The sequence below is a fragment of the Carassius gibelio genome, chromosome B21 (assembly GCF_023724105.1).
Source record: "Carassius gibelio isolate Cgi1373 ecotype wild population from Czech Republic chromosome B21, carGib1.2-hapl.c, whole genome shotgun sequence".
Lineage (NCBI taxonomy): Eukaryota > Metazoa > Chordata > Actinopteri > Cypriniformes > Cyprinidae > Carassius > Carassius gibelio.
In genome coordinates, this window is record NC_068416.1 from 25363026 (window position 1) to 25383566 (window position 20541).

Sequence of the window (20541 nt, forward strand, 5' to 3'; positions counted from 1 at the left end):
TAATGAATACCTTACCAGTAACTGAAAAAATAGAAAGCCATGCCCAGTGGCGCCTTCAAGGGGGCCTCCAAGGGGGGCACAGCCACCCCTAAAATGACACTGGCCAACCCAATGGCCCAAAATTTAATTCGAAATTCAGTGTTTCCATCACTCGATTCTGATGCGATGATTCAAAATGTGCCTAAAAGCAGGGTTTACTATTTTCTCCATAAAGAGAGTTTTGAAGCCCATAACCTGATATGCTCCCAGAAATAAATAATAGTAGCAACAAAAAAATATTGTCTGCTGGATTTAGTTAGACAAGGGACATGTATTGTGCTACCCTAATATTTTAACTGACCCCTTTCTGCCACCCCATCAAAAAACATCCTGGAGGCGCAACTGGCCATGATTATAGTTGAAGTAATATCCGTTAATATAGTTATACAATATTTCCTAAATGTTCTTATAATGATTCATATCTTCTGGTCCATATTCTCCCCTTTAGGTCGAAAAGTTGATGACACTGGTACAGTCTGTGCTTCATCCGACTCTGCTGTTCACTTTTCTCCAGCTTCTTTCAGAGCCACGTCCAACTGTACTGACGATATCATCCAAACTACAGTCTGTGCCGTGTCCAACTGTACTGACGATATCCTCCAAGCTACAGTCTGTGCCGCGTCCAACTGTACTGACGATATCCTCCAAGCTACAGTCTGTGCCGAGTCCAACTGTACTGAAGATATCCTCCAAGCTACAGTCTGTGCCGAGTCCAACTGTACTGACGATATCCTCCAAACTACAGTCTGTGCCGCGTCCAACTGTACTGAAGATATCCTCCAAGCTACAGTCTGTGCCGAGTCCAACTGTACTGAAGATATCCTCCAAGCTACAGCCTGTGCCGAGTCCAACTGTACTGACGATATCCTCCAAGCTACAGTCTGTGCCGCGTCCAACTGTACTGACGATATCCTCCAAGCTACAGTCTGTGCCGCGTCCAACTGTACTGACGATATCATCCAAACTACAGTCTGTGCCGCGTCCAACTGTACTGACGATATCATCCAAACTACAGTCTGTGCGGCGTCCAACTGTACTGACGATATCCTCCAAGCTACAGTCTGTGCCGCGTCCAACTGTACTGACGATATCCTCCAAGCTACAGTCTGTGTCGCGTCCAACTGTACTGACGATATCCTCCAAGCTACAGTCTGTGCCGCGTCCAACTGTACTGACGATATCCTCCAAGCTACAGTCTGTGTCGCGTCCAACTGTACTGACGATATCCTCCAAACTACAGTCTGTGCGGCGTCCAACTGTACTGACGATATCATCCAAACTACAGTCTGTGCGGCGTCCAACTGTACTGACGATATCATCCAAACTACAGTCTGTACGGCGTCCAACTGTACTGACGATATCCTCCAAGCTACAGTCTGTGCCGCGTCCAACTGTACTGACGATATCATCCAAGCTACAGTCTGTGCCGCGTCCAACTGTACTGACGATATCCTCCAAACTACAGTCTGCGCCGCGTCCAACTGTACTGACGATATCCTCCAAACTACAGTCTGCGCCGCGTCCAACTGTACTGACGATATCATCCAAACTACAGTCTGCGCCGCGTCCAACTGTACTGACGATATCCTCCAAACTACAGTCTGTACGGCGTCCAACTGTACTGACGATATCCTCCAAGCTACAGTCTGTGCCGAGTCCAACTGTACTGACGATATCCTCCAAACTACAGTCTGCGCCGCGTCCAACTGTACTGACGATATCATCCAAACTACAGTCTGTACGGCGTCCAACTGTACTGACGATATCCTCCAAGCTACAGTCTGTGCCGAGTCCAACTGTACTGACGATATCCTCCAAGCTACAGTCTGTGCCGCGTCCAACTGTACTGACGATATCCTCCAAGCTACAGTCTGTGCCGCGTCCAACTGTACTGACGATATCCTCCAAACTACAGTCTGCGCCGCGTCCAACTGTACTGACGATATCCTCCAAACTACAGTCTGCGCCGAGTCCAACTGTACTGACGATATCCTCCAAACTACAGTCTGCGCCGCGTCCAACTGTACTGACGATATCCTCCAAACTACAGTCTGCGCCGAGTCCAACTGTACTGACGATATCCTCCAAACTACAGTCTGCGCCGTGTCCAACTGTACTGACGATATCCTCCAAACTACAGTCTGCGCCGCGTCCAACTGTACTGACGATATCCTTCAAACTACAGTCTGCGCCGAGTCCAACTGTACTGACGATATCCTCCAAACTACAGTCTGCGCCGCGTCCAACTGTCCTGACGATATCGTCCAAACTGCAGTCTGTTCTTCCAGATTAAGAGATGGCGTCTCATTTTTCAATGCCATGCCCAAATTAAGAGATGGCATCTCATTTTTCACTGCCACGCCTAAAATAAGTTATGATGTCTCATTTTTAACTGCCATACCCAAATTTTGTGATGACATCTTGCTTTTCACTTCAACGTCCAATTTAAGTAGTGAGGCCTTTCCATCTTTTTTCCCAGTGATGTCCAAATTTAGTGATGATGTCCCTCCAGTTCTAGGTTATGTCACGTCTGACTGCAGAGATGAAGCTCTCCAAGCTTCAGTCTGTTCTGTAGCTGACTTGAGTGTCGGTGTCCCTCAGTCTCCACTCCACAAAACATTCGACTGTAGAGACAATGTCCCCCAAGCTACAACCTGTGCAACACCTGACTGTAGTGTTTATGCTCCCCGAACTCCGTCAAGCCAGTTACAGGATGATGAGACAACAATTATTGGTTAGTTTGCTACCACAATATAATCCAACTCACACACACACAAGGTTTATGCTTAATATGCATTTTGTTTTAGAGTAGTTAACATGGAAATGCAATTAATTTAAAGGTATTTAAATTGTATTATTTATGTATGACAAGTACGGGTAACTAATAGTTTTTAGTGTGACAAATTATTTTTTAAAGGCACAAATATTCAATGTAGTATCTTAATTATTCTTTCTCAATTCTAGTTTTTAAGTAGACTAATTAAATGCTGTCTTTGTGACATTTTATGATGACATCTCTTATTTATTTTTTAACAGACATCAATTCACACCGTTATGAAATCGGCTGTCAGTTGGGTAAAGGAGGCTTTGGAATGGTGTACGCAGCAACTCGTTTAAATGATGGCCTACAGGTATCAATTTGTATTACTTACATTATTTTTCTAGCTAATCATGTTTGTCCTATTGTACTTGTCTCGCTCTCTCTCTAATGTATGAAATGATGTTAACTCTGCTGACATGATGAATTATAAATCTCACACACATCACTTTTTTGTTTTGTTGATCAGGTGGCAATAAAATTGGCATCCAACAAGATCACAAAGTTCATCAGCATTGTAAGTAGGCTGTGCTCTCTGTTTCTCCTCTCAGTCACTGTTTTTATTTTCAATCATCTAATATTAACATTAATCACAGCCTTTAAGTGGTTTTTCAGCAGTCAGTCTGTCATTGTCAACAGTTTGTCCTGGAGTTGTTTAAGTCCTATATCTTTCTTACCGTCATAACAACTGTGTTTCTTCTAGGATGGTTATTCTGGACGTCTTCCTCTGGAGGTTGCTTTGCAAATTCTTGCAAATAAAGGCCCCAGGGTGGAGGAAATCGTTCAGCTTCTGGACTGGCGGCTGGATCCTGACTATTACTTTATGGTCCTAGAGCGGCCCGTGCCCTGTCAGTCCTTGTTTCAGTATTTAAAGTGCTACAAGGGCATCATGGACGAGGACTTTGCTCGAGTTATAATGAACCAGGCAATATTTGCGGCTCGGATGTGCTGCCTTCGTGGAGTGTTGCACCGGGACATAAAGCTGGAAAACCTTCTGATCAACCCGGACACACTCGAAGTCAAATTGATTGACTTTGGCTGTGGTGCAATCCTCACCGACGGGGGTTACACGTCCTTTACTGGTATGTATGATGATCCCTCAAAGCTGTGAAGTGGGTGTCTAATGGGATCCTCTGCTGTGAATCAAATGATTATGAATATCTAGTTAAAATGCTGTTTTAATGGAAACCAAATGTAATTTCCAGGCACAAGAGAGTACTGCCCTCCTGAGTATCACATGACCGGCCAGTACCACGGGGAACCAGCGACAGTGTGGTCACTCGGGATCCTCTTGTTTGTGATTCTTTTCCGTAAATATCCAAAGAGACGACACCTGCACAAGATCAATGATAAAAACTGGACTAAAGCTGGCCTGTCGAAAGGTTAGATCTCTTCTTCAGCACAAACCAATATGGTCGTTGAGATAATTTAACTGTCCATCAAAGAGATCACGTGTGAAGTTCAAAGTGATATTCAGACATTATCTTTCTTTTTTCTGCACAGAATGCTGCGATTTAATTCGCCGGTGTCTACAGATCGACCCAAAGCAGCGGATTGAACTGGGGAAACTCAGTCTCCACGACTGGCTTATGGTAAATACATTCTGATGATTTGAAGATTTGCCTTGGTTTAATTTTAAGACTATGGACATAGCTTTTTTACTCTTTCTTTTTATACAGTTTTCTTTTCCTATTTGCTGTAACTGTTATATAGTCGATCTATTTGACCTGATTTGACCTGCTCTTTAACTTTCTTTGTTGTGAATTTGGTTTCTGTCCTGTTTGAGTATTTTGAGACTAAACCTGATTTCTGTTGTTTCAGACTGCAGACAAGGAGAATAACAACGACACAATAATGGGTCAGTTTGGTACCATAAACACACACACACACACACACACACACACACACACACAGACACACACACACACACACACACACACACACAGTCTTCACATGTTTTACACTTACTTTAGTATGCACTTTTCTAATAATAGCAATTCAACAAGATTTCATATACATTTATATAAATGTGTGTAAGGTGAAAGTATGTATTTCACACAGAAAAAACACACACATATATTTCTTTATTTTATGACTACTATAGTTTCCTTAAATAGTCCTGTAGTGTGCCAGTATTTTTTAAGCACAGATTTTTAATGTCAAGTGTCAAATTGAATATGAATTATAAAAAGAATGATTTTCTTTCTATATCATATCTTTTAACAGACATCAATTCATGCCGTTATGAAATCGTCTGTCAGCTGGGTGATGGAGGCTTTGGAACCGTTTATGCAGCGACTCGTGTGGACGACGGCCTACAGGTATCAGTTTTCATTACTATCTCGAATAGAATAACTTGATGATTATTTTTGTCCTGTGTTATAGTCATCTGATGCATCTAATGCAAGCGCTCTGAATTCATATTTAATTTACTGTTTAAAGCTCTTAAATTGTCAGAGCTTGTTAAGTCATGCTCTACATATTTGTATTTAGGTTCATGAAAATGTCTGTTCAGGGCTAATGTTTGGAATAAATGAATGAGTTGTAACTCTTACAAACATCGTTGTTTTTTTGTTGATCAGGTGGCGATAAAAGTCGTCTCCAGCAGGAACAGAAAGTTCATCAGTATTGTAAGTAGGCAGTGCTCTCTCTGTTTCTCCTCTCAGTCATCCGATCACAGACTGTAGATGATTTTTCAGTCTGTCATTGTCTAGAGTTTGTCCAAGTCCTTTATCCATCTAACCGTCATAACAACTGTCTTTCTTCTAGGACGGTTGTTCCAAGCCTCTTCCTCTGGAGGTTGCTTTGCAAATCCTTGCAGACGGAGACCCCAGGGTCGAGGAAATCATCCAGCTTCTGGACTGGCGGGTGGAGTCTGACCACTACATTTTGGTGCTAGAGCGTCCCGTTCCCTTTGAGGAACTGAACTGGTTTCTCCTGCAGCAAATGGGTACCATTCAAGAGGACATGGCACGAGTTATAATGCGCCAGGCAACATTCGCAGCTCAAACATGCTGCAGACGTGGAGTGTTTCATCAGGACATAAAGCTGGAAAAACTTCTGATCAACCCGGACACACTCAAAGTCAAGTTAACTGACTTTGGGTGTGGTGACTTCCTCAGCTGTGTGGGTTACACGTCCTTTGTTGGTATGTATGATGATCCCTCAAAGGATACAGTGGGTCTCAAACTGAGGGCCGTTCACACAGGACCCTGAGTGAATCAAGCTCATGGAATGGGATCCACTGTTGTGAATCACATTAATTCTTGCATAGTGATGGTTATACAGTTAAAATGCTGTGTTAATTGTAAACAAATCTCTTTCCTCCAGGCACAAGAGAGTACTGCCCTCCTGAGTATCACATGACCGGCCAGTACCACGGGGAACCAGCGACAGTGTGGTCACTCGGGATCCTCTTGTTTCTTATGCTGTGTGGGGATTTTCCAAATACACCAGACCTGCACATGATCGACGGTCACAACTGGACCAAAGATGGCTTGTCGGAAGAATGCAGCGATTTTATTTGCTGCTGTCTGCAAATCAATCCAAAAGAGCGGATTGAACTGGAGAAACTTAGTCTCCACGACTGGTTTATGGTAAGTACATTTTTTGATTTGTTTTGATTTATTTATCAGGTGTCATACAGTCAGATGATCAATTATAATGCTGAACGTCTTAATTCTTATTTCTGTTTAATGTATTTAAACAGTGAACCTGATTTTGGATTTTTCTGTTTTTTGTTTAGGATTGCTGAAATGAGGGGAGCAAAAGAAAATAGTGTAAGTAATGACAAGAAAGAAAGTCATGAAATTAAAGGAAATTTTAAATAACAACATAGGTTTTCAATATATATTCAATATATATGTCTATGAAGAATCACAAAGGTACTGGGTTACTCCGCCGCGGTTCTCCCGAAGCAATCTAAAATAGTCCGAATATAAACACTTATTATAGGTGCACCCTAGTGATTCAGGACAAGCCAAAAACACGGTTTGGAAAATCTATTCATGGTGTACTCGCTTATTATATAAATTTTTTACATTTTGAACACAAACAAACTTTCTGCAAATGGCAATAGGAGCACTGGGAGGAGCCAGAGGAGCTTGATTTTTTTCACAGATTATCTGTCTCATATTCTACTGTCAGGACATAATGACAGATAGTTTGATAGACAGTAACGTTTCAGACTGGACTGGTGTCTTACCTTAGACCCGCCCTGAGTGAGCTATCATCAGTCGGCCGTTGCTTCACCGCTGGAGCAAATTTAGACAAGACTTTCTCCTAAGTGATTGAGGTGTTTTTTTGTTGGATGTAATAATGAACAAAGCCGTTGTCATTTACTTCCGACATCTGAGCCACTGAAGACGCAGTGGATTACCTTTTGTTTCTGAAGAGAATGCGCCCCTGATCTATGTTTGCGCAAATCATTCACGATCCAGCTTCACCTACAGAAGAAGTGAGTATAAGGTTTGATAAATCTTTGCAAATCGCCTTTCCTAATAATGTGCTAATTAGCAAGTTTCACGATGAATGCGGCTAAAGTAAACAGTCTCTCTCAGAGTGGCTTGAAGAGAGGGGCGGAGTCAGCAGAGCTCATTAACATTTAAAGGAAAATGCTACAAAACTGTGTGCTCTAAAATGAGCTGTTTTTGACAGGGGGGAAAGGGTGTTTTTTACACTAGCATTGAAAAATTTTGACCAAACTATGTTACAGACTTTTCATTAAGAACTTTAAGAATCATATCAACTGGTAGAACGTTGGTATCCTATGGCTCCTTTAAACAACCAGCAGTAATGTCCAGGGATGTAAACAACTCAATATTCTGAACAACTAGTAGTTAATGCTGTATTTAAATGCGTTTCAGAGATGTGTCTCACTTCTGTATGCACGTGCAGTTGCAAGAAATCAAGAGGCATAAGTTTTAACTAAAAAACAGCAAACTAGATGCAAGCCCATAATAAACCTAAACAAATGCTTTATATTGGAAATAATATCAAAATCGCACCTGCCTACTTTATGAACTTAAAGTACCTAAAAAACAGGCCAAAAGACATATTATAATAGGTGGACATGGCAACACCTCAAGAACACGCTTTGTGAGTATAAAGCCGCTTTCAAAACATAAACAAAACACGTTGTCTCAGTCAGTCATCATTTTGCTGAAATGTTCAGGTTTCGACCAACATGAGGGTGAGTACATTTTTATAGTTTTTGTCTTGTGAACTAACATTTTATACTTCATTGAGGTCACTTTCTTTACTCTGATGGAAAAACAGCCTGGTCCACTGAGCTGGATCCTGCTGGTCTGAAGGTTTTAGAGGAGATTTAGGTCTCTTTTCCTGCTATTCAACCAGCTCAATCAGCTTAAACCAGCAAACCAAGTCTGGATAGATTTTCCCTCAGGTTTATTGAACAAGCAGCTCTTTTGATATATTTTGTGATATGCATACAGTACAGATGTAATGAAATGTCTCTTTCTGTCTTTTTGTAATTTAAGAATTCTGTCATTTATCGCCAGGATCAACTGGAAGTTCCTTGTGAAGAACAGAGGACACGTTGTGTACGAATGTGCAATTAGAAGAAAATTTTAATATGAAAGCTCAGAATATGGTAAGTGCAGATTTACTGGATTAAATTACCAGTAGAGTGAAATTTATTATATGATACAAAGTATCTTATCATTATTGATTTTTGTTTTTCATGAACAAACCTTAGTGTATTATGTATGTTATGCATTATGTTATCAGTCAGTATCACAGTAGATTATGTCTTAAGTGAACATAAACAGTAAAGAAAGAAATCTGATGTGTAGCGATGCATTGGATCTGTGCGTTAGGTCTTAAAGTGACAGCAGCTTATACTGTATTGTTTTAAGCTTTAATATGTAGAATACAAACTATATAAAAAGTGACAGCCACTTTCAATTTTTAAATTTGTCCCACATACTAAATAGGGACTGTGTGTTATTGACAGACGATAAGGTGTTAAAAAGTGAGGACAGCATTCACAATAAAGGTTTGAATGCTTAGAAGTGAAAGTTTTCAAGCAGGCCAAAAAATAAACTGCAGTTGAAAGTATGGTAGCAATATATTCAAAGAGGGAAAGTGATAAATAAAATGATCTCTTCATGGGTTATCATTTAGAAATCTAAACTCTCACAATACATAACACATGCACCTAAGGATATAGATTTAAAAAACGACACACATGAAAGTGCATAAGTAGCTGAAACAGTGTTACAGAACTACAGATGCACTTTAAAATGCTTTTTAGATGCACGACAGTGTACTTCACTTGTAATTAATGTGAATAGCACTGAGATGCAGACTTTTATTCTTTATATGAAAAGAGAATGGATACACACATGTAGTTTAGCTTTCAAACAGTGTCTTGAAAGCACTGCCTATCTCTTGGATCATGTCAGAGGTGATGGTAGATCTGCTGTGTTTGTCGAAGGCCTGGCGATTACATTGCCTCGTCAGAGATGTAGCACCAAATGCAGCCACCAGCGAGGGATTCATGCTGGAAATATACATTTACAATTAAATTAAGTAATGTTAGATCATCTTTTTAAAACATGTCTCTAGACTTTTTTATTTATTTTACCCATACTGCATCATGGTTTTAAAAGAAAAAATACTCTGATTGTCTTTCTTCCTTTCGTATTAAACTATGCATACATACATGATGTTGTTTTGTTTATAAATGTTTAAGCAACTTAATTATATTTGATTTAAAAAATACATTTTAAACATTATGCACTTTTTTTCCTTAAATAGTCATGATATCGTTTTGAAGAAACGTGCATTAGTAATATTCTGCTCGATGTGCCCTCCTGTGGCCTCAGGCGAGAAGCCAATTCTTTTCCTGTATGGGGAGGCTGCAGACCTGGAGCCGGTAGATATAGGCCCCAAGCAGTTTTACGCCCCTGTTGTTCCTCATGCGTCCAGTAAGGGAGAAGGAAATACGGCGAAAAACACTATATGGAGAGGCTGCAGAGCAGACCTATGACCTACTGTAAAATGTATTATTCATATTTATTTATAAACTGTTTTTATATACAGGAGACTGACTGATATATGATGTTGTGAATTTATATTAAGCTATTTTAGATATTAACCATATTCAGGCCATTAGACATACAGTACTGTGTAATCATTTGCATCCTAAATGAAATATCTGCTGTACAATTCACAATTGGTCATCATACAGCTACAAAACATGTCCTACATAGCATTTTATGAAGACAAACACAATTTAACCCTTTTCTAAAATTCCAAGGGTCATTTAAAAGAAAGAGAAAATATTGTTGTTCACAAAAATATTTATTAACACCATGACTTTTATTTCTTAACAGCATGACTCCTGTAGATTCTGCATGACTCCTGTAGACTGTCCTATGGCTTGCCACTCTTCTTTTATTGTTTTTTTATCCTGCTGTCAAAGTGCTCCCGCTCACTGATAAAAATAAATAAAGCAAAAGTTGCATAGTGGTAGAAACAATGGTTAATATAAATATTTCCTTTATAGGATCCTTACAGTACCATGCGTCAATGACAGGTCCTCGCAGGAATTTCTCCTCAGCCTCCTAAAGCAAACACACACCTTTATGAGATACAAGTTACAGAACTAAAGACAGAGTATGATAAAACACACATTAAATGCACATACATTTGTCCAGATAAGTAAGCTATTTTAAGAAAACTGTATATTAAGATATACATTAGAGAATTAGATCATTTCATTTATAAGAAACAACTCAAATCAAAATCTACATTTAAACCATATGAGACCAAAGTTTTTAATGTAGGTTTTATCATGCATGACATATGTTTGTATTATTTGACAAAATACTTGAGTGAGTGTGAAGTTCAACTTGTGCAGAGACTTAGAGATTTGCATACATACATACATGCCTATAAATGTGTATATTTTGTGTGTTCACATCATAGACCGTCCAAAAAAAAAAAAAAATCACACATTTGTGATTATCCACTCTAATGTGCTCCAGAAACCATGTGGAGTATGTTTAAATGCAAGGAGTAAACAGGGTCTTACCAGAAGAAGCCATGTCATGCAAGCTAAAGACAGACAACAAGATAAAAATAAAAATGTAATTAATTTTAAAAGTGAGTGAGACAGAGCGGGTAAAGAGAAGACTAGGGGCAGCTTGACCTACACGTGGTTAGCTAAGTTTGAGTCAGACAGACTGACTCAATCAAGTACTTTTGCCTCTCGAAATAAATTATTGACCCATCTTTTGAATTGATATCGCATCAATCGTTTATAAATAATAAATGTTGCATCATTACAATAAAATCAACAACAATAACTTATTTACATACCTTAATTCGTATCGCTTCAAAAAATGTCTGCTGCTATCATACAGATATGGTCTGCTGTTTTGATGACTAGGCTCATATACTAATATACAGCCTCCCCCTACTGGACGCATGAGGAACATCAGGGGCGTAAAACTGCTTGGGGCCTATATCTACCGGCTCCAGGTCTGCAGCCTCCCCTTACTTATTCTTTTTCCCACTTTAGTTTTTCAGCCATTTTGACAGCCCTACAACTTACCCTTTATTTGCATCTGGAGGTGAGCTGAACGCCCAATGTGCAAAGACTCCTAAAGAACCGGACAGCAGATCTCCCTGTCCTCCGCAAGGCCGCCCAATGCTCTTCTGGTTACAGGTCAGCACTGAGAGCAAACAGAAAAGCAGCACGTTAGAGAAAGAAAACAGAACCATATGAAGTTTGAATGTTTTAAGAAAATCACTAACTGTTCTTTCCGTCAGTAATAATGTCCTCCTCCCCTTTTAAAACCAAGGTAAGATGGCCCAAGGCGATGCTCAGTTTCTGAACACTTCTCTTGTATTCAGATAAAAAGCTGAGGAAGAGTGTGTGCATAAAGAAGAAGAAAAGGCTCGTAGGGAGCTGATCAAACAATGAACAATAAGACCCAGGTTTCATCCTCTAATGCACCATGAACTAATGACAAATGTCCAAGTGTCAGATGTATAAAACAGGTATATGCCACTACACTATATACTTGGTTTAGATGTTGTTGAGCATCACTAGACAGTTACACCATGATTTAATTATCATATTGCTAATGCATATAGGACAACAGCATGAAAACAGTTGTTGTAGGTACATTTTAAAAATTTGCTAGGTTAGTCTGAGAGGTTGCTAAATATTGAAAAAAAATTGCTAACACCAACAGAGAGTCCTTCTGGAGTTACACGTTCCCTTATATGGATAGGAAAGAAATGTAACTGTTAATTATAAAGTGTGAGTAAAAGGGAAACTTAGCTGTCTTGCTGAATTGTTTCAGTTTCTCATCCATAATAGCATCAGTGCAGTGTGTAAAAGTGAAAATTCATTACATCTGTTTGAGAGATGTAATGAATTATTAATGAAATATTAGGCCTCCTAATATTCTATTGGTCCACTAGACTCCCGCTTTCCTATTGGCTCACCAGCTGTCGTGCTTCTATTGGCAACTGAGCTGCTTGTACACAAGCAGAGCTGAGGAAGTCATAAGTGGGTGGAGCTTAATGTTTGATTCAGAGCTAATGAATGTGTTTTATGATTACACCATTGTTCAGTGTTGTTGTTTTTTAAGCAGGAATCTGCATATGACACTTCTTTTTTTTTTTTTTTTTACTATAGTATTAATTTACACAGGGAACAAAAGACGACACTCCCACTACTTGAACTATGAATTATGGTTGCTAACGATAAACGGACACATGCCAATATGTCTACTAGCACGTCCGTTTTTTGCATTTCTCATACCTCTTCATATGCTGCTTTTCATACATGAAACTTACTTAAGCAGTGCGATGCAATGAACATGTGACAAGGGATCTGTGTATGTGTGTGTGTGTGTGTGTGTAGGTGTTGACCTCTTCGTGGTTTTAAAATATTTTATCATGAAATGCTTCCATGTTATCCATCTTTTCTTTTCTCCATGTATTCACACTGGCTGCTGACAATATTAATGTACTTGTCTTTAGTATGCACTCCAGAGACTCCTGTGAGCAGGGCTTTCTGTTGTATATGTTTGGATTGTACAAAACTTTTCTTTATTAGCCTATTATTATTATTAGGGGCCAAGCACCGAAGGTGCGAGGCACCTATTGTTTTTGTTGGCGTTCTTATTATTATTATTATTATTATTATTATTCTTCCGACTGGGAGTCTATGGCAGCCCATAGAACCGAATGCGGGAAAGTTGTAATGGTTTGACATTCTGATAGAGGACAGTGCCATCATTAAGTACACCAATTTTGGTGTGTTTAAGACATTCCCTCTAGCGCCACCAACTGTCCAAAATTTCACTTTCATTTTGTTAATAACTTTTTAACCGTAAGGCCAATCAACAAAATTCTTTTTTCCTCTGATTTCTGAGCTCATGCCGATTCGATTGCACCCTATGACGTCATTTTCCTTTATATAAGTATGGCCGCCATTTAGAATTTTTTTAAAAACATACTTTTTCGAACTCGTCCTAGACGGTTTGTCCGATTCACACAAAAATTGAACCAGGTCATCTTCAGGCAGTGCTGACCAAAAGTTATGCAAATCAAATTGATTCGTCAAACCGTTTTTGATAAACGCTCTAACAAATTTTACGTAATGCTTACAAAAACAGTCGTAAGGCTGTATCTCGGCAACGACTTATCCTATTCAGACCAAACCTGGTACATGTCATAACAAGCATGACTTGAGGCTACTTGCTGCGTTTCGGCGCAGCGCTACCTACTGGTCCGGAGATATGAAAAATTGCTATTTTTGCTTATAACTTCTAAACAGTTTGTCCAAAAATCATAACATTGGTCTTGTTAGATTCAGGGCAACATGCCGAGTCGACTGATATCCAATTTTACCATCTCGGCCATTTTGACTGTCGGCCATTTTGAATTTTGTGCTAAAAGGCTGTATTTTCAGAACGCATCAACGGATTGTTACAAAACATGGTATGGGTCATCAGTACAATGTCCTGAAGGAGCGTGAGAAGTTTCGAAACAGCGCCACCTAGTGGTGATCATCCTTATTTAAATGCTTATAACCTTGGGTGTGGTCGACTTATTTTCTCGAGACTCACCAAATTGGACTCCTGAAACCTTAACCTTGTGTAGCGTTGTGATTTAGCGCTTAAAAAACATTTGGCTATATCTTCGAAACCGCTTGTCTGATCGAGACGAAACCACCGTCAGAAGTTCAGAAACATAGGTCGATAGCTATACACCAATGCCCAAATGCCAAAATATTGATAGTAAGGGGTAGTAATATTCAATCAAAGTCAAGAGTCAGTCGTTTTTTACGTGCTTTTTCATATAAATGTCTATAACTCTGAAGTGAATTGAGATATTTTCACCAAAATTGACACACATATGTATGGGCTCACTCTGAGCACACATAAAAAAATGGTGGGACTGAGCCTCTTGGTGGCGCTATAATAGAACGAAACATGAAATTCTCATTGACTTCAATACAGTTTTGTGAAATAAAATGCTATACTAAACAAATGCATTGGTGTAATATTCCGAATCTCAGAATGTGCCAACAACACCATCCCCTGAAGGTACTCAAAATATTTTGAAACAGCGCCACCTAGTGGTCAAAAGTTATAAATCATTTTACATAAAGGCTAATAACTTTTGAACAAATCTGGCTATTGACATCATGCTGGTCTTTTTAGATTCCTTGGGTCAAGTCGAGAACATAGATACAATGTTTTCCTTATTTGGCTAAACTTCCTGTCCGCCATTTTGATTAATGTTGAAAACCTACTTTTTCGATCTCCTCCCAGACCGTTAGTCAGATTTTCACGAAATTTGACGTGGATCATCTTCACACCACGTTGGCAAAATGTTATGGATTTTGTGTCCATATAAGAAACGGTTCTCATTTAGGGCATCAAAAAATCTGCTGGAAGGGTGCCAAAATGCGTTTGAGGCTGTATCTCTGCAATGCTTTGACATATTTGCACCAAACTTTGTATGTGTCATCGTCACCTCACACTGACCATTACAAACTAATTTGGTAACAGTGCCACCTATTGGTTACACGTGAAAAGCCAATAAATCCTATTACTAGTTGTTGTGTTTATAGTTTTCAAGCCATTTTGCCTAAAATAATCTTAAAACTGTCTTAATTACTCATTCCTGCCGTTCGTCTGAAGCTTGCTTCTGTAGTGCTTGGCCCCGTTATTGCTGCTTGCAGCTATATTTATTATTATTATCATATATTTATTTTAAAGAAGAACACTGAAATTTAATAAAATATACAACCAAAATGCTGCGTTGATTGGGGTGTAATTTAAGCAATCTGTCCAAAATAGAAATAAAACATTTACTTAATCTTCATGAACTTAACACTCTTTTTTTTTTTTAGAGGGGCAGCAAACTGATCAAAGATCGTACACATATTCCTCTCAGACTAGTTTTTGGTCCATTCTGAAGTCTGTTACTGCTGTGAAATTAAAATACTATTAAAACATCTCAGTATAACCTAACGTAACCCTCCATTATGCTTAACAAGCAAGCCTGGCGTGGGCTTAACTTTAAGTGTCATGCAATGTCTGAAATACACCCAAAATTCAAGAGAAGAACTGCCACGTATGAGTTTTTATTTTTATTTATTTGTTTTTGTTTATAGCATAACATAGTTAAACATCACACCAGTATAGTGCTATTTTCCAGAATATCAGCACAATAGCATGTGGTATATATATTATACAACTGCTCAATGAACATTTATTTGTTTTCAGTTATTTAGGCAGCATTGTACATTTGGACTGTTTTTGCTCTATTTTGCTGATGAATCATGTGTGTCAGTGATCTATTCATAAAGTGAGCTTTGCTTCATTCATGAATAAATCAGTAATTTGAATAAATGAAAGTTTTTTTTTTTAAGACATATTACCCCCATAGCAGTTTTAGTTTCATATAAGAGAATAATTTCGTTTTCATAACATATATGCAAATGTAAATTGATTTTGATAAATGCTAATTAATTATATTAATATTGATTTTGTTGATTTAATTTGATGGCAACAGCCTTATAGTATAGTGTTAATTTTAGATTTTCTTTACAGCTTTTCGCTATTTTTACATAAATAATCATTAAAATTATGCCTTAAACTTAGCTACATGTATTAATAAATGATTTGTCATCTATTGTGTTTTACTTACAATATACGAGCTCGCGATCACCACATACTGCTTTTTTTAATTAATGTTTGAGTCACATACATCAATTACAGCGCAAAATAACTGAAAAAAACTGTCCATATATCTGTAAACGACTTCAATTGGCAACGTTTAATCAGAAAGCATTGCTATTCGGATGTTAAGTGATGACGTAAGAAGCGCTGTTTCCGGGTCCAAGCCTCAACTCACTTCACTTGAGAATACGACCTCAGCAGCCGTTTATGAGCACTGTTTATTCATATTAATCATTTAAGCTAAAGGCTTTTAAACTTACGGTTTACACTACAGTCTCCCTGCTCACAGCGTCCCAAACACAAATATTTTTTTAATATTTTTTTTAATATTTTCATTGTCTGGCTATCTGGGACTTCGGTATGGAGTTAAAGGTTAAGATTATAACTTTTTCGCTAATATTCTATCACATTGTGAGTTTATATTAGCACCTTTTTTTGTTTTCTCATGGTAACTGATAGAGCGTTTGGACAGGAAGCGCTGCTACGTGACGTCAGACTTAACAAGCGAATTCTAAACAAACGGAATATTACCCACGCTAGGATATTACGCATCTATGCAGAGGCCACGCCCATCGCGGAAAACGTACCAATCAGCAACGGCCCTGTCGGTACACGATCCGTCCACCTGCACGATCCGTTCTACGCATGCGTAGTAGACTCTTTAGAAAACGCACATGCGCAAATGATAATTCTGTTTTGTGACGATTTACGACGCTGCACGATCCGTCCAGGCTCGATGCCAACAGCGCGCGATGCAGTATTTGCAGTAAAATAATTACTCCAAAGACTGGTACCACGACAGATATGATGAAGACCTTGATAGTGCACGGAGTAAACATAAGAGCAGAAAGTTGTTCCGTCTCCGACTGCTAAATTAAGAGGATACTTTGTTGATCACGCTGACAGTGTTTATATTGCAATATATTTCAAAAATGTGTTGGTTAGTCAGATTTTTTTTCCAGTAAGGAAAAGTGATCAAAATCGTGAACTTAATGTTACAAATTATTTCTGTTTCAAATAAATGCTGTTCTTTTGAAATTCTAATTCAAAGAATCATGAAAACATTTATCATAGTTTCCAAAATATAAAGTTGCAAACTGTTTTTATATTTCTGAAGGAAATGTGATGAAGACCGAAATATTATGTCGGTGCCTGTAACAGTTTTATACACTGCTGTCACGTTATCTGAGCTGTTTCTGGATGAAGGCAGACTGCTGACAGCGAGTGGTGTTGACAGAGTTCAGGGAAAACTTCCTAATTTCTGTATTAAAATGTTTGTTTTTTATTGGTTGTGTGATATTCTAATTTTGTGAGATACTGATTTTTAGTTTTATTTAGATATAAGCTGTAGTAATCAAAATTAACACACCTAATAGAAATATTTCACACAGTGTCTAATAAATCTATATAATGTATGAGATTCATGTTTTACATTTGAATTATTGAAATTGACAAACTTCCATAATATTCTAATTATGTGAGACCTACCTGTATTTACTTTGTGCATGTTATGGTTTAAATGAAAATACAATAATAATATACAAACCATAACTCATAATAACTATTTAATTTAGGCTGAAAAGATGGTTTTAGGCCCCTTTTGAAAGACCCAAAACATCTTATGTTGTAGTCTTAATTTTTGATATTTTATTTTATCATAGGAGGAACAGGTAGAAGTGGAGGAGCTGCCCCTCACATTGAAACACATGTACGAGGCAGAATACATTGTGAGGAACAGTATTGGGCTTTTCACTGGCCAGATGCAAGAGCCAACATACATGTTCATGGATCATGATGACCGAAGGGAAGCATGGAGGGTGCTGGAGTCAATGCAGTGCGACGCTATGGAGCCCTTCAAATTCATTTTTGAAAAAATCAAGGACATGGAAACCTTTATGATTATTTGCAAAGACACCCTCAACCTGAGAGTAAATGCTGGAGTTGGCCTGCACAGTGACCCACACTCTGTGTGAGTGTGTGTGTGTGTGTGAGAGAGAGAGAGGGGGGTGTGTGTGTGTGTGTGTGTGTGTGTGTGTGAGAGAGAGAGAGAGAGAGAGAGGGGGAGAGAGAGTGTGTGTGTGTGAGAGAGAGAGAGGGGGAGAGAGAGAGAAAGTGTGTGTGAGAGAGGGGGAGAGAGAGAGTGTGTGTGTGTGTGTGTGTGTGTGTGTGTGTGTGTGTGTGTGTGTGTGTGTGTGAGAGAGAGAGGGGGAGAGAGAGAGAAAGTGTGTGTGAGAGAGGGGGAGAGAGAGAGTGTGTGTGTGTGTGTGTGTGTGTGAGAGAGCGAGAGAGAGGAAGGGTAGGAGTGTGTGTGTGTGTGTGAGAGAGAGAGGAAGGGTAGGAGTGTGTGTGTGTGTGAGAGAGAGAGAGGAAGGGTAGGAGAGTGTGTGTGTGTGTGTGTGTGTGTGTGTGTGTGTGTGTGTGTGTGTGTGTGTGTGTGAGAGAGAGAGGAAGGGTAGGAGAGTGTGTGTGTGAGAGAGAGAGAGAGAGAGAGAGAGAGGAAGGGTAGGAGAGTGTGTGTGTGTGTGTGTGTGTGTGTGTGAGAGAAAGAGAGAGAGACGAAGGGTAGGAGAGTGTGTGTGTGTGTGTGTGTGTGTGAGAGAGAGAGAGTGTGTGTGTGTGTGTGTATGTGTGAGAGGGAGAGTCTGTGTGTGTGAGAGAGGGTGAGAGTGTTTGTGTGTGTGAGAGAGAAAGCCAGAGATAACTTTTACTCTTAAATAAAACTTCTGTGTGCACACATGCTTCTTTCAAGTCATTTCCATTGTCAGTTTGAAATACTCTATAACGTTTCTCCACACTTGTTTGTAGTTCTTTCTTCATGTAAGTGCAGATAGTCTTGGCAGAAATGCATTATGTTCCTTGTTGTCTTCTGTAAGCAACATTGAAGGGATTATTTCCCTCACTTCAATATATATATATATATATATATATATATATATATATATATATATATATATATATATAAGTCTATATAGACCCATACTAATACAAAATTACTAACTTAAAGGTTAACTATTAGTCAAGTCTGCTTTATTGTCAATTCTTCCATATTTACAGTACATACATACAGAGAATCGAAGACCCCCGGTGCATACAGATAACATTAACAGTACAGCCTAAAAATCTAGGTCAAATATAAAATGTAGACACAACTGTACAATAAGGGAATGTAAAAAAGACATAATAAAATTAAAAATCAAGTTAAATAAAGCGGCACAAGGCAGATCGAGTGCAAATCAGTGAGGTGAACAAACAGTGCAGATAAAAGATTTTTAGTGCAAAAAGAAGCTTACTCAGTTTGATTAAATTGACAAAGGGCTCAAGAGCAGTTATTTTATTTAACTAACAGGTGAGTTGGTAGAATGACGCCAGTTCGATTAGCAGCTTTTAATAAATAAATAAAAAACTACACAAACGGCCTTTGACAATACTACTGACCTCAGACCAAAACACGGCAAGTTAAGTAAATTAAGCCTACTACCAGCAATGAATCGCAAAGTATGGAGGAAAGTGATCATGTATTTTCATGTAACGACTCGCAAATTCTTTATTATTTTGGATTGGCAACTACGTAAACACATAGTAATGCATAACGTAAAGCTACATTTAAAAGCATCCAACTAGACCCGCTGTTAAATGTTAAACACAATACAACTAACGTTACACAAATATGCCGCAAGTTGTGCCGCCTTGCCGTCAAGTGTTTTAGTAGGTACCGATAGTGTAGGAAAACAGTGACGTTTTCTTCTACGTAATTACGCGCATGCGTAGAACGGATCGTGCAGGTGGAACGGATCGTGTACCGACAGGCCCTCTGCGAGCAGCATTGGAACGTCACTCGTTTTGTGACGTCACATTAATATTCCAGTATAAATAGGCTCGCTCAATTTCATTTGTCTGATAAACCACTTGCGGTTCGTTGCTAGTAGCATTGTTTGCACTTAATCAACGATAGTCGTTTTATTGCTAGTTGAATTCTAGTATTTTTCTCACCTTGCATTTCTTCCAGCCAACGTTAGTTACTATTTCAAAATGCTACTTACGTTGCTAGGATTATTTGCTTTAATTCAAAGAGAGAGAGAAAAAGTCAACAACACCCACTTAGGTCAAGAAGACAATGCCGACCAGAGTGATGTACCACCAATGAAGAGTTTTGATGATGGTAAAGTTATGATTATGCAGCAACTCCCTTTCTGTACTGGAGTCTGCATGCATAGGACTCTACACTTATTTGGATGTTTAAAGGTTTTGTGGAGGACACAGGACACAGCTTAGCTGAAGTTCAGTTTTATAAAGTCTGTAACTTAATACAACACAGCATAAGAAATTATACTACACATACACAATTCATAAACATAAAACTCAACACAGGACAAGTTACTTTCAAGTTTTCAATTCTTTCACGTTCATATTTTAATTTACACAAAAAATGAAATTCGATATTGATAA

General features: G+C 38.7%; 3 protein-coding genes across 7 annotated transcripts in view; all 3 read left to right on the forward strand.

Annotated features, from left to right (window-relative positions):
- Window positions 1-20541, forward strand: part of LOC127985833 (calmodulin-regulated spectrin-associated protein 1-B) — a 124538-nt gene that overhangs the window by 37964 nt on the left and 66033 nt on the right. The window contains exon 20 of one of the 5 annotated variants that reach the window (XR_008160696.1): window positions 12762-12963. The exons of the other annotated variants lie outside the window; for them this stretch is intronic. The gene's annotated coding sequence lies outside the window, so the exon portion shown is untranslated. Of the gene's footprint in view, window positions 1-12761; window positions 12964-20541 lie in introns of those variants that run through there. 5 annotated transcript variants of the gene reach the window in all.
- Window positions 2521-4464, forward strand: LOC127985875 (serine/threonine-protein kinase pim-3-like). Its single transcript, XM_052588083.1, has 6 exons — window positions 2521-2773; window positions 3076-3170; window positions 3327-3374; window positions 3561-3939; window positions 4063-4239; window positions 4361-4464. The coding sequence occupies exons 1-6, from the start codon at window positions 2521-2523 to the stop codon at window positions 4462-4464; spliced, it is 1056 nt and encodes a 351-aa protein (XP_052444043.1).
- Window positions 4712-20541, forward strand: part of LOC127985877 (serine/threonine-protein kinase pim-3-like) — a 147797-nt gene continuing 131967 nt past the window's right edge. The window contains exons 1-6 of the mRNA XM_052588084.1: window positions 4712-4715; window positions 5084-5178; window positions 5440-5487; window positions 5627-6005; window positions 6188-6453; window positions 6603-6636. Of these exons, the coding sequence (XP_052444044.1) occupies window positions 4712-4715; window positions 5084-5178; window positions 5440-5487; window positions 5627-6005; window positions 6188-6453; window positions 6603-6611 (801 nt within the window). The 3' untranslated portion in view covers window positions 6612-6636. The remainder of the gene's footprint in view (window positions 4716-5083; window positions 5179-5439; window positions 5488-5626; window positions 6006-6187; window positions 6454-6602; window positions 6637-20541) is intronic.